The following is a 15,746-nucleotide window of genomic DNA, read 5'->3' as shown; positions in this document are numbered from 1 at the left end:
GTTAGGATACCCCAAAGTATTTTCCTGTGAGTGTAGTCACTGTTGGAGTTTAGGAAAAACTGCAGTTTGTTTGCAAACAGCTACTTAAATTTTGTTTATGGGATGAAGATTGGGAAGAGTACTGAAAATGCTTCAAAATAGTGCAATACATTTGTTTGCAACCGTCACTCCACCCCTGAGTGGGAAAACGGGATCTTAGTTTATTGTCGCCTCTGAAAGCTAGCGTCTGTGATATTGCAGCACTCCCTCAGCACTGCATTGCAGTATCAGTCTGGATTTGGTGGCACATTTTGAACTAGCAACCTTTTCACTCAACAGTGAGAGTGCTGCCAACTAAGCCATAGCTGACACTTCACAATGCTGATAAGGGATTGTTCAATTCCTTATTTATCTGTTGTTTCTTCCCTCCTGTACAGCTGGACGAGGCAAACGGAAACATCTTAATCCATCTGACTGTTGGTTCTTGAGCAATAGCAGTGAGGGTGCTTTCACTTTGACCCGACCACTCACTTACACAGGTACCAGCAGAGATTTGAGCAGGGGCCTCTATCCCAGGGACAGAAAAGGGAGGAGATCTGCAACCCGACAGTGTCCTCGCCAAAGACGGTGGATGCATAATGGTGACGACCTTTCAAAAGGTGCAACCGGTGGCGAAGCCATGGCTGGCCCATCCTCCTCCAAGGTTGATTCAGTTTTTGACCCTGAGGATTTTAACTTCTTTGTTCAAAGAAACATGCTGTTGCTGGACTCCAAGGCCAATGCGGAGGGCTGTGGCCTGTTGTCCGAAAGCCAAAGCGAGACCAGTCATGTAGTTTGTACAAAGACGCCCGCCTTAGAAGATGCACCTGTGATCCAGGAACGGAATTGGGTAGAAGGTGACGAACTGGAGGTAGATCCTCTCCCTGACTCGTACTTCGGGTTACTGGGATGCATGTGCTCCCATGCCCTCCCCGCTGGCCACATCAGCCAGCTTCCAGATGAAATCCTCAGGACTGTATTCTTTTATCTGCCAGCAGTGGACCTGTATCGCCTCAGCTCAGTCAGTCAGCAATGGCATCGTGTCATCAGTGACCCAATGGTAAGCCTTGGTATGGTAATACTCTTTTTTTTAAAAAAAAATTGCACATCCAAATTTCTGCCCCACTCCATTCAACAGCCATTGACTCTAGTGGTGGTTACAATGTTGGCTACAGAGTAATACTTCACTAAGTCCAAATACGTCACCTAAGAGCTGAGGTAGAAGCATTTGGGAGCTGTTTATTTAGGTAGAAGGTGACAATCTCTCTCAATCATGTCGTCGTGTGATGCCTATGTGCAAGTATTTGCCATTGAGGTATTTGAATCTTTGGCTGATTGTCACTTCCCAATCACACCTCCTCCGGTAGGGTCAGTGCTGAAGCAAATTGTAACTGGAGGTGGCTTTAACCTCTGACCTTTTGGTTTGTCTGTAGTTCAAGGGAAACAAAGCAACCTATAGAGTCATAGAGATGTACAGCATGGAAACAGACCCTTCGGTCCAACCTGTCCATGCCGAACAGATATCCCAACCCAATCTAGTCCCACCTGCCAGCACCCGGCCCATATCCCTCCAAACCCTTCCTATTCATAAACCCATCCAAATGCCTCTTAAAATTTGCAATTGTACCAGCCTCCACCACATCCTCTGGCAGATCATTCCATACATGTACCACCCTCTGCGTGAAAAAGTTGCCCCTTAGGTCTCTTTTATATCTTTCCCCTCCCGCCCTAAACCTGTGCCCTCTAGTTCTGGACTCCCCAACCCCAGGGAAAAGACTTTGTCTATTTATCTTATCCTTGCCCCATATAATTTTGTAAACCTCTATAAGGTCACCCCTCAGCCTATCATCAAGTGTTCTCCTGAAAATCTGGGACACCAAAATGGCCATTTAAAGTGTATCCAGTTGGGTGCAGCTGCTAATGGTCACTGCAGATGCTGGAGATTAGAGTTGAGTGTGGTGCTGGAAAAGCACAGTAGGTCAGGCAACATCCAAGGAGCAGGAAAATCAATGTTTCGATTCCTGATGAAGGGCTTTTGTCCGAAACCCCAATTTTCCTGCTCCTTGGATGCTGCCTGTCATGCTGTACTTGTCCAGCACCACATTCTCTACTCCAGCTGCTAATAATCTAGCTATAACTCAGCAACAATGGACACTTCTGAGAATTTAGGGGGAGGGAACTGATTTAAAATAAAAAGCATACGTGACTTCTTGTGTTTCTTATCTTTCTTTTTACCAGGGGTAAAGTGTTTTCTGCACTGATTAAATATCACCTCAAGACTGTTTTATAACTTTATAACTACATTAGATTTTGTCTAGTGAGGTTTTTTAAGAGTTGTAATCGTGAGAGATTTGGGGTAAGGAGAGCAGATTCTGAATGGGAAGATATGATAGTTTGTGTGATTCCCTCCACATCAGGTTCCTGGTCTCAGTGCCGTGATTACAGTGGCTCAGACCAGAAGGACAGTTCCTGCAGGGCATGGGAGGGATTGAATCGCAAAGTGCATTTTTATTTATAATGGACGACCTTTTCTAAACTTGTTTTTCCCAGTTTGTACCATATAGGAAGTTGTACTATCGATACAGGAAGGGAGAAGCGAGTGCTGTGAAGGAGATTGACTGGATCCTGAAAGAAAATAGTATTAAAAAGGAAGATGAACTCTGCATGCTGAATCTCATAAAGTAAGTTGTCAGTGCTGGAATACAGCTAGTATCTGAGCAATAACTATACTGCCATTAAAACAGAAAAAAATACACATTTAAAGAAGCAAAATTGAGAAGAGATATTTACTAGGAAAATTTGAGCAGCCTGAGGCTTTTATTTTCAGAAAGAAGCTGACTAAGGGATTGATCTAGTCGAGATTGTTAAAATCACAGAATGATTTGTTAGAGAAGATTTGGGTGGCACGGTGGCACAGTGGTTAGCACTGCTGCCTCACAGCGCCAGAGACCTGGGTTCAATTCCCCGCCTCAGGCGACTGACTGTGTGGAGTTTGCACGTTCTCCCCGTGTCTGCGTGGGTTTCCTCCGGGTGCTCCGGTTTCCTCCCACAGTCCAAAGATGTGCAGGTCAGGTGAATTGGCCATGCTAAATTGCCTGTAGTGTTAGGTAAGGGGTAAATGTAGGGGTATGGGTGGGTTACGCTTCGGCAGGGCGGTGTGGACTTGTTGGGCCGAAGGGCCTGTTTCCACACTGTAAGTAATCTAATCTAATCAAAAAAAAAAGATGTTTCCATTGTGAGGGGGAACTAAACAAGCGTAACTGATAATTCAGTAGAGAATTTCAGGAAATTGCTCCCACAGACAATTGCTGAGGAAAATAGCACAGATGCATTTATGGTGGAAACTCGGACGGTCAGTTAAAAATGAGGGAGGAAGGAATCCAAAGTCCTCCTGTTAGGTTTGATGAACAGGATGGGAGGATGCTCAAGTGAAGTATAAACCAATTGGGCTGAATGGCCTGTTTCTGTCCTTTACATTCCATGTAATATAAAAAGTGAAATGTCATTTTAAGCTGTGAAACTACTCCGCAGCTATAGGTTGTGAATGGTGCTTAGTGAAAGGGTCGGGTGTTAGTGGTTACAGGCCTGCAGTTGTTGACCAGGATCAGTTGAGCTGAGGGATATTTCAGCTTGTGACTCGGTATTCCCACAGCTTCCCAGGAGTGAAGTATTTGAATTCCAGATGTCTCTCTCCATTTCTATCCATCAGCATCCTTGAGCCTATTCAAACATTCCTTACCTATATAGCAAGAGTAGAAACACCATGCTGATCCACAGGCACAAACTCCTCCAATTCAATATTGGCCATTTGAATGTTTAATCTATGTCATTCTGGGTAAGAATCGGCAGTTATATATTTCCACTGGCATTTGTCAAGAACGAGAAGATATTTGATGTTAGCTAACTGTTGACTGGAACAATTCTGATGACAATATAGAAGAACAGGATTGATTCATCAGCTTTGTCAGGGATGGGAAGCTATAGTTAATATAAGAAACTAATAGGGAAGGCAGTGACATTGTGGTAATGTCACTAGTCTAATGACCCAGACACCCAAGTTAATGTTATGGGGATGCGGGGTTAAGGTTCACCACAGCAGATGGCTGTAATTTAATTCAATAAAGAAATACCTAGAATTAAAAGTTAATCTGATGTTGACCGTGTCATGATTGTCAATAGGTGTCAAAAACTATCTGATTCACTAATGTCCTTTTCTGAAAGGACTTACCAAGTATAAATGTGACTCCAGACCAACAGCAATGTGGTTACCTCCTAACCAGACTGCCTTCTAAGCTGCACGGGTGAAACCACTCCGAAGGTCCACTCATGGTGATTGGCATGCTAATGCTTGGTGCAGCATTGACCCCCAGTTCCAGAGGTCATGCCATGCATTGCAGAGGTCTGTACAGAAGAAAACAAAATTAGTGGAGTCTGCACATTCTCCCCGTGTCTGCGTGGTTTGTTCCAGGTGCTTTGGTTTCCTCCTCTATCCAAAGGTATGCCCTGTCCAAAGGTTAGGGTGGATTGTCCATGCTACTTGCCCACAGTGTTCAGGGACGTGCGGAGTAGGTGGATTAGCCATAAGGAATGCAGGGTTACAGGGTGGGCGGGTGGGTCTAGGTTGGATCTTCTTTAGAGGGTTGGTGCAAACTCAAGGGGCTGAATGGCTACTATCTGCACTGTAAGGATTCTGCAATTCTGTGAATAAAAATAATGTTGAGAAGTATTTTGAATTACAGATCATTCTGTGAAAACAAGCTTTTTGTAATCGTGAATTTGCTATAACACGATTGACGAATTAGGGATACTGTTTTTAAAGTGTAAACTATTAAAACGTGTGTTGGTTGTAATGCTACCATTTTAAACACTGTTTCTAAAGTGTGATTTTTCTAAAATGCAGGGTTGCACAAGAATGCAGCCATCGCGTTATAGAAGAACTACCTGCAGTGCAAATATTTCCATTCATATGAAGATGACTAAGAGGAAGTTTAACTAATGAGGAAGCGTTTTAATAGTGTGAGTGATGAAATAGTTCAGAAATTACTGATGAGAGATTGCTAACTTAAAACTGCCATTCTAGGTAAGGAGAAAGATTAGGACAAATGCCTGTAATTGGAAAGTTATTCAAATATCGAATCCTTTGGTGCAGGCAGAGGTTGATGTAAAGACCATTGCATTGTATTATTATGAAATACTTAGTTGCCCTTTCTCCCAGAGTGTGTGTGGCTAGTGCAGGGAAGTGTGGGCTAAGGCAGGGATGTTGGGAGAGGGCGAAGGATGATCAGGCCGATGATGGAGAATGGTTAGTGACGGATAGAGTTAAGGGGAGGGGGACTAATTGGAGGGAAGGGGAGAGCAAATAATGGCTAAATCTCAAGGAAAAGGTTTTGGATGAATGCACATACTACAAGTAAACTCCAGTGTCAAGAAATGTCAGGTTTCAAATATTGCAAAACATTGTTTGTGACTTTGTGGTTTTAGAAATGTTGTCACTATTTTTTAATTTAGACATATGGTGACTTTCCACCTTGGTATGTCTGTGAACACTGAAGCTGTCTTGACTTGCCTCGCAGACCACCCTCTATTTAAACAATCTGAAGCATCTGTGGCCCAGACACTACCTCATTTGGTCATTGGAGCAAGGGTACGTCTCTTGTGTGTTTTCCTTTTGCCTTGTTTTGTTCAGTGTTGATTTTTCTGAATTAAAATTTTGACGCTGTTCTGAAACAAAAACTCCCAGTGTACAATTTTCCCACTGACTATCCTGAACAACAAATTGTGTTTCTACAGCAGCTTTTTAATATTTTGAAATATTCCAGAGCTTTTCAAGGAAACTGATTTCATATAGCATTCGATGCTCAAGTGCATAAGGAGGTTTCGGGGAAGGTGACCAATAACTTGGTCAAGTAAGGAGATTTGAAGAAGTGTCTTAAGAGTGGGGTATAGGGAAGAGGTTTGTAGTGGGAATTCTAGAACTTACGTTAAGGCAGTTGAGTGAATGAATGATTTTATTATCACAGCTGCAGTGAAAATCCATTGCCATTTTGAGCTACAAAAAGAAATGACTTAGATACCAGTTCATCTTCTGTTCACATTGGGTCTCATGCATGGCCCTAGGGCTTCTACAAGGTGTTCCGATCCACAAGGGGTCCCGCTCTGTAAAAAGGATTAATGACAACAATGCCCCAGGAGACCCTCTGCTGCTGTCTGACACCACTTAGATTGAAGGCTCCGGGCCTACTGTTGCCAGGAGTCCCTGCTCCAGGCACCACCACCAGGAGTTCAGATTAATGCCACCGATGCTGTAGCCACTGCCTCAAGACACTGCTCCAGGCTCAAAGTTGAAGAAAGAAAAGAAAAAGAAGACGACGGAAAGTACGTAGAGAAAAGGATACTGCTGGCCTGGTGCAAACGGGCTCTGATGAACCTGGACACTGCCTACTGTGCCTGTGCCACCATCTTGAATAAAAAAAGAACCAGCTACCAATTTGTGAAAGAAGATTCATTAAGACATTTGTTGGGCCAAAAAAAAAGTACAGTTGTGGGGCTGGGGGATTTACCTGACAAAAAGAATTCTGTGAAATTCAAAGAAATCTCAGTGGCAGTTGAGAAAGATCTCCAAATCTTTCACCACTAACTGGAAACATATCTTCCTGAACTGAATTTTTAAGTTATTTGTGGAAGAACTAACTGCAAATTCATGTCCGACAATGCAATTGTCTGTCTGGAAGAGAAGTAACAGTCGGAAATTGCATTTTCCTGGTATCTAAGCCAGAGTGGCTAGCATCCAGAATTCACTGCCTGAGAGTGTCCTGGAGACAATCATTCACATCTTCCAAAAGGAAATTAGATAAGCCCCTGAAGAGACAAATTATAAAGCTGTGGGGAGGAGACAAAGAATTGGGATTCGGTGAGTTGGACTTATGAAAAACTGGCTCTGACACAATGGGCTGAACAATCTCATTTTGTGAATCTGGCTCTACACTTCTAGCATCATTCATTGGCCAGCCCTCATTCCTCTCTGTCAAAATAACCTATTGAAAATGGGTTTGATCTCAGTTCTGACAAAGCGTCACTGGATGTTAACTCTGTTTTCTGTCTACAGATATTGCCAGACCTGCTGTTTTTCTCCAGCACTCTATTTTTGTTTCAGATTTCCAGCATATGTGGTTCTTTGTGTTTATTTTGGGTTTTATCTCTATTATTTATCCTATCTCAGTGTTCGGCATAGAGTGGTTGGACCGAACGTCTCTTTCTGTGCTGTATTACTCTATGAACCTTTTTTCTGAGATTAAGAGCATTTGGTCCAGGAAATCATTCTGTTCTTTTTCACACTTGAGTTTGTTTCTCTGTATCCATAAAGCAGTCTGAAAACCATGCTCAATATATAGAAGGCAGGCCATTCCACCCAACTAGTTCATGTTAACAGTTGTGCTTCTCTTCAGCTTTTTCCCATCCTTCCTTAATTCACTCGATATAGCTCTCTATTCCCTTCTCTCCCACTTTGTTTGTTCATTCATGGAATGTGGAGGTTGCTGACCAGACCAGTTTTTATTATCCCTCCCTAATTGCCCTTGAAGATTGTGATGGGTCTCCTACTTGAACCACTGGGGTTAAGTGCAGTTAAATTTCATCTTGCCGAAATATAGTACTCATTACTTGTATGATCTGATAGCAAAAATGCAGCTTAAAACCTTATTTCTTGCAGCCCCCAGATTATCCGAGAATCTTTAATTAGTTAATGCCCCAGAGAAGTTGATGTTTTGAGGAAAGTGAATGGGAGCTTTGATTAGGATGTTTAAAATTCTGACTGGCTTTGGGTAAATTAAGAGGAACTGCTTTCAGGGACAAAGGATGGTGGGGTGGAGATTATTTTTAAATTTGATTTATTATTGTTACATGTACCTAGATACAGTGAAAAGTTTTGTTTTGCGTGTAGTACAGGCAGATCATACTGTACAAAGTGCATTAGGGTAATGGAACAGCGAGGAAGACAGTGTTAATTGAGGTTTGAAGGCAGAATCATTGAAAGATATGTAAGAATAAGATCTTCTGTAGAGAGCGCACAAAGAATTGCCATGCGTTGGCGCCATCTTGACTCCAAAATAATCCGGAGGTCAGGGAATTTGACAAAAGAACCCAAACTGTTAAGAGGCACCTTTTGTTTTAAACACTGGTTTTATAATTTAGAATGCACTAGCTGAAAAGATGATGCAATAGGTTCAATGGTAAATTTCAAAATTGAATGGATTCATACTTTGTAGGGCCATGAAGAATAAATAATGGAGTGAAACTAATCGTAAACTTCCAGCAAAGATCCACACCACCACCTCTCTCTCTCACTCACTCACTCACTCAATGGGCTGAATGACCAACATCAGTTCTGTATTTATCTTTGTTTCCCTCATGTCTTGTATTTATCAGATACCCCTGTAATGCTATAAACATGCCTATGATTCCCCAGCGACCTCTGTCCCCAACTCCCTAAATTTCTGCATCTTTAAGAAGCTCCTCCTTTAAGATGCTGTTTTGGTCACCTGTCCTAATGTCTACTAGTGTGGCTCAGTGCCCAGTTTTGTGTTGTTAATTGCTCATTTGAAGCACTGCAGTGCACTTACTGTATTGAAGGTGCTAGACATTTGCAACATTTTGTTGAAATGAAGGGCAGCTGGAGCCTGGGTTGTACAGTATCCCCAGCAAGGAATTGACACACGAGTAAAGAAGGGGGAACCAAACAGATCTTCAAACACTTTGCTCCCTTATTCCATAAATGTTAATTCTCTCATCAGTTGGAGGCTCAATACTTGTTCACACCATCCCTAGTCCCTCCGTGAACCACTGATTAGCATCAAAGGGTTTGTGATTTGTCGCTGGTTCCAAAGCTGACCTGGGGATTTATATCCACAGAAGCTGCAGTACTGATCAGTTACTCTGCATCCTTGGAAATTCAGAAATGAAAATGTCACTGTGTGTACATCTTTATTTAATTTAGACTGGATATGTGCAGGCGTTACTGGCTGTGATCATTCTCCTGTCCAGTAGTGTGGATGACATCCAGAGACTGATATCCCGTCTCCAGCATCCCTGCTCGACACTACCTGTGATGGAGGTGACAGAGATCCTGTACTACCTGGCAACCTTGCTTTTTGCCTTGAGAGAGAAGGACATTAATATCAGCAACAGGTAGGATATATCTATCCTAATACAGAGTCCCTTCTCGAACATCTAATAACTGTGTAGCTCTGGTGGCTGGCTGTACCAGTGTTCAATTCAAGTGGACTATTTGATTACAATCTCAATACTAGAGATGGTTAAAAATGTGCCTGTATTTTAAAAATTTTGCTATGTGGATCTCTCCTATGTCCATTCCCAGAGAATTAGCCATAATGTGTTAACTGGTGACCAATCTCTGAGGGCTGACAGGCCTAATCTTGCTCCTAGTTTCTTTATCTGTGTTTACTAGAGGTTCCTGTTTTTCTTTTCCCTGTTTATGATGATGGAGTCTTACTGTTTCCATTTTGTGTGGCATTTTCTGTATTTTTCATGCCCTGAAATTGTTAAATTTGATGTTGAGCCCCCTTTCTTGTCTATTATCTATCTTCCACTCCCCAAATCCTGTCACAAAATGGGTTGCTAAATGGGCACATGGTGAACGCCTAGTGGTATTATCACAGGACTGTTAATCCAGAGATCCAGGTAATGTTCTGGGGATCTGGAATTGAATTCCACCACAGCAGGTGGTGGAATTTGAATTCAATTAAAATCTAGAATTAAAAGGCTAATGATAACTGTGCTGATTGTTGGGAGCTGAATAATTAAGGCACCTTTAGAATCCTAAATCCACCACATGCACTTTCACTGCTGACAAAAGTGCTGTAAAGCACTTTCATTTTGAAGCATTATTTGACAGATGAGAAAGAAATAACAGGTTCCTATAAAACCCCAAAACTGCAATTCCTGCATCACACATAAATTACAATCATTGCACCAATATACCTCTCTGAACCTACTTGTCGAATTCAATTTTGACAAAAAAAATACATATTGACCCACCTCAAAACTTGTTTCCCATTTTACTCGTGTCAAAGGCATTGCTCTCCGAAGAAGACGTGTGGCAGAGAGATCAAATGATATTTGGTATCCTATCACAGCCAGCATTTCAAAAGGAAAATGATAATTCTGTCTGATCTAACCTCAATTTTTTCAGAACTATATAGAAGATGACTTTTTTGCCTATTGTTGACATTGTAAATTTGAGTTTTCTTTGCCTGTACCTGCTACACAATAGCATTGACCTTCACATTTTATTTGAAGGAAGCACACAATGTCCCTGCAGCAGATAGATTTGTACCTTTAAAATTCCTGCATCAAAAGTGGCAGGAAATTGATGAACAGTGGATAACATAGTATTTCCTTTCCTGAGGAACTATCGATCCTGTTTGATTTATTCTTTTCTTTGCATGTTTCTTTTTTCCATTCAACATAAATACCACCTCAATCTTTTTTCACAGAATATAATCCTTAAGATGAATTCCCTGTCGTTTGTGGCTTGGATACCCATATGGTTGATGGACTGAGAATTTTATTGCATTGCAATGTGCCTTTGTGACTGGCTCTTAATGTTACTCTCAACCAGAATTGCTTTTGTAGTCATCAAAGTCACTATTAAAGTGTAATGCTATGATGCAGAGTTTGAACTTGGATGTCCTACACACTTGTCAACAACAAATGACAATATGGTTAGGAAAAGTTCAAAGTATCTTGGGATGGCTAAGAGTCTCTGAAAATATTCTCTAATAATGGAAGTTCCATCATTTTGTTTAAAAATATTTAATCTAGTGCCAGACTTATAAAAGACGACAGAACGATGCATTGGGGAGGCAATGACTTAGTGGTATTATTGCTGGTCTGTTAATCCAGAGACCCGGATAATTTCTGGGGACCCAAATTTAAATTCTACCTCAGCAGATGGTGGAATTTGAAATCAATTCAAAAAACTGGAATTAAGAGTCTAATGTTGATTGTTGGGGGGAACCCATTTTGTTCACTAATGTCCTTTAGGGAAGTAAACTGCCATCCTTACCCAGGCTGGCCTGCATGTGACTCCAGATCTACAGCAATGTGGTTGACTCTCAACTGCCCTTTGGCCAGTTAGGGATGGGCAATAAACGCTGGCCTGGCCAGTGGTGCCCTCATCCTGTGAATAAATTAGAAAAAAAAACTCATCTTCATGTTTCTAGCTTCTCTTCCTGGAAAAACCCAGCAGGTTCAGCAATATCTGTGGAGCAAATACAGAATTAACATTTTGGTTCACATCTTTAGAACTGATTGGAGATAGAAAAAGGTTGGTATGTACGGTACAACCTTGATTATCCAAATGTCGATTCTCCAAATTTAGATAATCCGAAAAAGATCTCAAGGTCCTGTTAAAAATGGTATTAGGCAACTCAGCATTCAGTTAAACGGCATTATGGCATACATTGCTGGATAACAGAGAAATGTTTGGATAACTAGCGCTCATAAATTACCACTGATTGTTTACAATCAGATCGATTATCCAATCGATCAATTATCCAAACAAAATACGCCCCACCTGTCTTGTTTTATTAATCGAGGTTCTAATGTATGCTGAAAATGGGGCAGGGGTGGGGAATGGTGGGTGTGGAAGGAGTAATCAGTAGGTGCAGATGGAGCCCAGGGAGAGAGAAAAAAAACAATTGGGCAGACAAAGGAGTGGATAAAGGTCAGTTTGGGGGGATTAATAGCTGCTAATGGGGACCATGACTCGCTGACAATGGGTGGTAAGTGGTAGCACTTCATATGATGCCAAGACCTGGTGTGTGAGAGTTGGGGTAAGGACACGGGAGAAAGTTGTTGAACTCCATATTGAGTCCAGAAGGTTGTAGGGATCCCTAGTGGAAAATGCGATGCTGTTCTTCCAGCTTGTGCTGGGGCTTTACTGTGGCAAGCCCAAGACAGGGCTGTTGGCCAGGGAACACAGTGTTGTGTTGAAAAGGAAGGCAAAAAGCTGATGGTCACTTTTACGGACAGAATGTAGATGTTCTGCAAAGTGGTTGCCTAGTCTGCAACCAGTTGGCAGTACACCTTTTCCTAGCTGCTGCTTGTTCTGATGATGGGTCACAGAACTTAAAACATTAACTCTGTTTCTCTTTCCACAGATGCTGCCAGGCCTGCTGAGTTTCTCCAGCATTCTCTGTGTTTGTTTGACTCTGTCCATTGTTCGCATGGGAGATGGAGAAAATGGCATTACTTGTGTTTCAGCAACTAAGTGTCTCATATTGTTGTCTCAGGCCAGGCAGTGAAAACAAGAAGTACCCATTTTCATCAGTCCCTGATGAAAAATGGATATGCAATCTGGTTGTTTGGCCTTGCGGGAAGAAACTCCAGTTATTTTACGAGACCCCTTCAAAGACCTGCCTAAAATATGGTAGAGGATGGAAATCTGAATAAATTATGGAAGAGTTTCGGCTTGAATCTATGGAAAGTAAAAACCGCTCGGGGCAGGGCTTATGGAAGTGAGCGTGGAGGACAAGAGGATTTCTTTCTCCTTTCCCTGACCGTGCTCTTGCTTAAATCTCATAAATCTACAAACTTCCTCAGTTCTGACGAAGGGTTGTGGACTGACCACATTAATACTGGATTAGTGGTGCTGGAAGAGCACAATGTGCTCCTCCAGCACCACTAATCCAGTATGTGGTTTTCAGCATCTGCAGTCTTTGTTTTTACCTTGACTGACCACATTAACTCTGTTTCTCTTTTTGAAGCTGCTGCCAGAACTGCTGAGTGTTTCCAGTATTTTCCACTCTTTTAAAAACCCATCCATATTAATTGGCGGACTTTCAAATGTCTTGTCTGTAAATGCAGCTGTTTCAAGGAGGGAGTAGTAATATGCATTTGCCAATCTTGCTCTCCCTTGTGAGCAAAAATGTCGAAGTCATGACTTGTTCCAGGATACCGAGGGAGAGCTCCTTGTAGTTTCTTCCAGGGGAGTGAACTGTGTGTTCCTGAACTTAGTCTGGTACTAAAGTTGCCAACAGAATGACAGACTGAAGTCAGTTAATGGTCATACTGCTACAACAGTGCTGACACTGGGTAAGAGAATGATTTACCATATTGCTTAATCTGTTGTACTTGCTGTGGGAATTCCTCAATGCTGGAAGCTTAAATTAACATTCCCAGCCTTGAAGAGCATAGTATCTAATCTTGTCACCTGGGAAATAGTTTTTCTCATATTAAAGTTAACTTTTGTAGTAAACAATTTTCCTTTCTCAATGACTGTTTCAGGCTTCATTACAATTTGCTCTACGCACTCTATTTAATGGAGAATCCAACCAACATCTGCAGAAAATCCATGAAGTATCTTTGTTCAATTCAAGACCCTAGCAGGTGAACTTTTAATTAATTTTAAATAAGTCAAATTATATTCCCAGAAGATCTGTGAAATTTGGAAAAAGCTATTGCCTATGAAATGGATAAAGGGAATTTGGGAACATATGAGATTGGAACAGGAATAGGCCATTGGCACATTCAGCCTGGTCCACTTGGTATCTGTCTATTTGTTCTCGTGATGAGCTGGATTCACTTGCAGCTGTAATTGTTTTATTCTGAAGGACCCTTGTGTCACAGTGGTAGTGTCCCTGCCTCTGAGCCTGGAGGCCTGGGTTTGATTACCACCTGCTTCAGAGGTGTGCTGTCATATCCCTGGACAGGTTGATTAACAAAAAAAAAATGCATTGGTGGTATCCCTACTTCAGGAACAAGACGCCTGGGTCCAAGTCCCACCTGCTCCACAGGTGTGTAATTAGAAATATATTATTCTGATTCCGGTTTCTCTTCCATGTGTGAATCCAGTTACTTCCTGATTAAACTCTGGTTTCCTCACTTGTGGAAGAATCTTGTCTTAATTCAATTACAACCTCTTAAATACCGCTTCTTGTAAACTTGGGCAATGGTGGATTTGATGGTTGTCACTGAGCTGAAGAAACGTAGTGGAGCTAGAATTCTCCTCCTGCTGTTGGTGTACATTGATTGTTCATCACCAGCATCTCTCTCTCTCTCTCTCTCTCTCTCTCAAATCTTCTACTGTCTGTTGTCATGCTGTTTGTCATTATCCAGTACTCAATGAGAAGAAATTACCTCTGCCTAAATACTAGGAAAAGCTAAACCATTGAAATCAGCCTTCAATAAAAACCCATCGCAGAACTATCTGGTATTCAAGCTTTCCTCGCTCTCTCTCTCTCTCCCTCAATGTTAAATCACAATGGCAGTAAGCTGTAATGTTAATACTCTGATCTTAAGCATCTATCCTACTGCTCTCTACCAGGACCTGAAACAGCCATGCATTCATCAATAACTTAAAAGTTATTATTAGAATTTATTCAAAATGTGGGGTTAAAAGCAAGTAACATATCTTGTGCGTTTCACTTGATTATTTAAAAAATCCTCTCCAGTACAGGGACAACATTGATTTTCTTTTCTTTTTTGTGAAAAAAGGCTTGATACACGCAACATAAAACTGTCTCCAGAACAGCAGCAAATACTGCGACAGGAATCTGCTCCGGGACTCGTGATTGAAATAAGAGGATTTGCAGGTTTGCTAAAAATCAGCAGGATAGCCTGCAGTGGGGTAGCTAATGTGAGAGGTTGGTGGTTTTCTTGTGTTTAAATCAATATCACCGATTCTCACCCATTTATGGAGAAGTGGATTTATAATATTAATATTACTGAACTAGTAACCCAGAATCCCACATTCTAATGTTGTGGGATCATGAGTTCAAATCCACAATAGCAAATGGTGAAATCTGAATTCAGTTAAATGAAAACAGAAGTTCAAAGCTAGCCTAATGGCAAGCACGTGACCACTGTTAATTATTATAAAAGCCCTTCTGGTTCACTAATGTCCTTTATGGAAGGAATCTGCTATCCTTGCCTGGCCTAGCCTGACCTGACCTACAAGTGACTCCAGACCCACAGCAATGTGGCTGACTCTTAACTGTTCTCTGTAGTGGCCTGGCAAAGCATCTGAGTTCCAGGACAATTAGCGATGTGTAATAAATGTTGGCCCAACTTGTAATGCTCATGTCCCATGAATTTTATAAAAAAGACACCTTCTTACAATTCCTTTCCTTTGCCATTCCCTGAATCTTTTTTCTTTTGCCTTTTTCTCATTTCTTTTTCCCCTCTCTTTCCTCATCCTCTTCTTTCTCTGCCCCCTTTGTCTTTGTCTTGCTCTTTGCTACTAATGTTGTCTCTTCTGGTACTCTGTTCTCCCCTCTATTTGCCTCCTGTAATTTCCTCATGCTGTGATGATAAGGTGTGTTATGATTCATTTAAAGAATCCGTGTTACAGGGGCAACATTCACTTTTACATCATTTGGAGCTATGATTAGTTTAATTTTACATTTAATTTATACTATTGTATTTTGTGTGTTACAAAAGGGGCAACACGGCTTTCGAGGTCTTGGGAGTTCTTGGTGACAAAGGGTCTAGAAATCAGTTTGTGTTAATATGCATTTTAATGAGGTTTTACAATTTAAAAGATAAGCGTAGTGAGGAATTCATTTGATGAAAATGTAGAGGAGGAAAAACTGTGTCCAGCTGCCTGACAACAGGAGTGTATTGACACACAGGGAGACAGCACAATCCAGCAAATCAGTCTGTAAGTACACAGAACATAGAAAAATACAGCGCAGTACAGGCCCTTTGGC

General features: G+C 41.5%; 1 protein-coding gene across 5 annotated transcripts in view; it reads left to right on the top strand.

Moving 5' to 3' along the window:
• fbxo18 (F-box DNA helicase 1) overlaps positions 1 to 15,746 on the top strand; it is a 71,698-nt gene that overhangs the window by 3,470 nt on the left and 52,482 nt on the right. For all 5 annotated transcript variants that reach the window (XM_072562928.1, XM_072562929.1, XM_072562927.1 and 2 more), the window contains 6 exons: positions 417 to 1,078; positions 2,569 to 2,699; positions 5,527 to 5,662; positions 9,011 to 9,201; positions 13,324 to 13,425; positions 14,533 to 14,630. In XM_072562928.1, coding sequence (XP_072419029.1) covers positions 417 to 1,078; positions 2,569 to 2,699; positions 5,527 to 5,662; positions 9,011 to 9,201; positions 13,324 to 13,425; positions 14,533 to 14,630 — 1,320 coding nt within the window. The remainder of the gene's footprint in view (positions 1 to 416; positions 1,079 to 2,568; positions 2,700 to 5,526; positions 5,663 to 9,010; positions 9,202 to 13,323; positions 13,426 to 14,532; positions 14,631 to 15,746) is intronic.

The sequence above is a fragment of the Chiloscyllium punctatum genome, chromosome 44, assembly GCF_047496795.1.
Source record: "Chiloscyllium punctatum isolate Juve2018m chromosome 44, sChiPun1.3, whole genome shotgun sequence".
In the NCBI taxonomy this organism is placed as follows: Eukaryota; Metazoa; Chordata; class Chondrichthyes; order Orectolobiformes; family Hemiscylliidae; genus Chiloscyllium; species Chiloscyllium punctatum.
The sequence above is the reverse complement of the archived record's forward strand: the minus strand, read 5'-3'. Positions and strand labels throughout refer to the sequence as shown.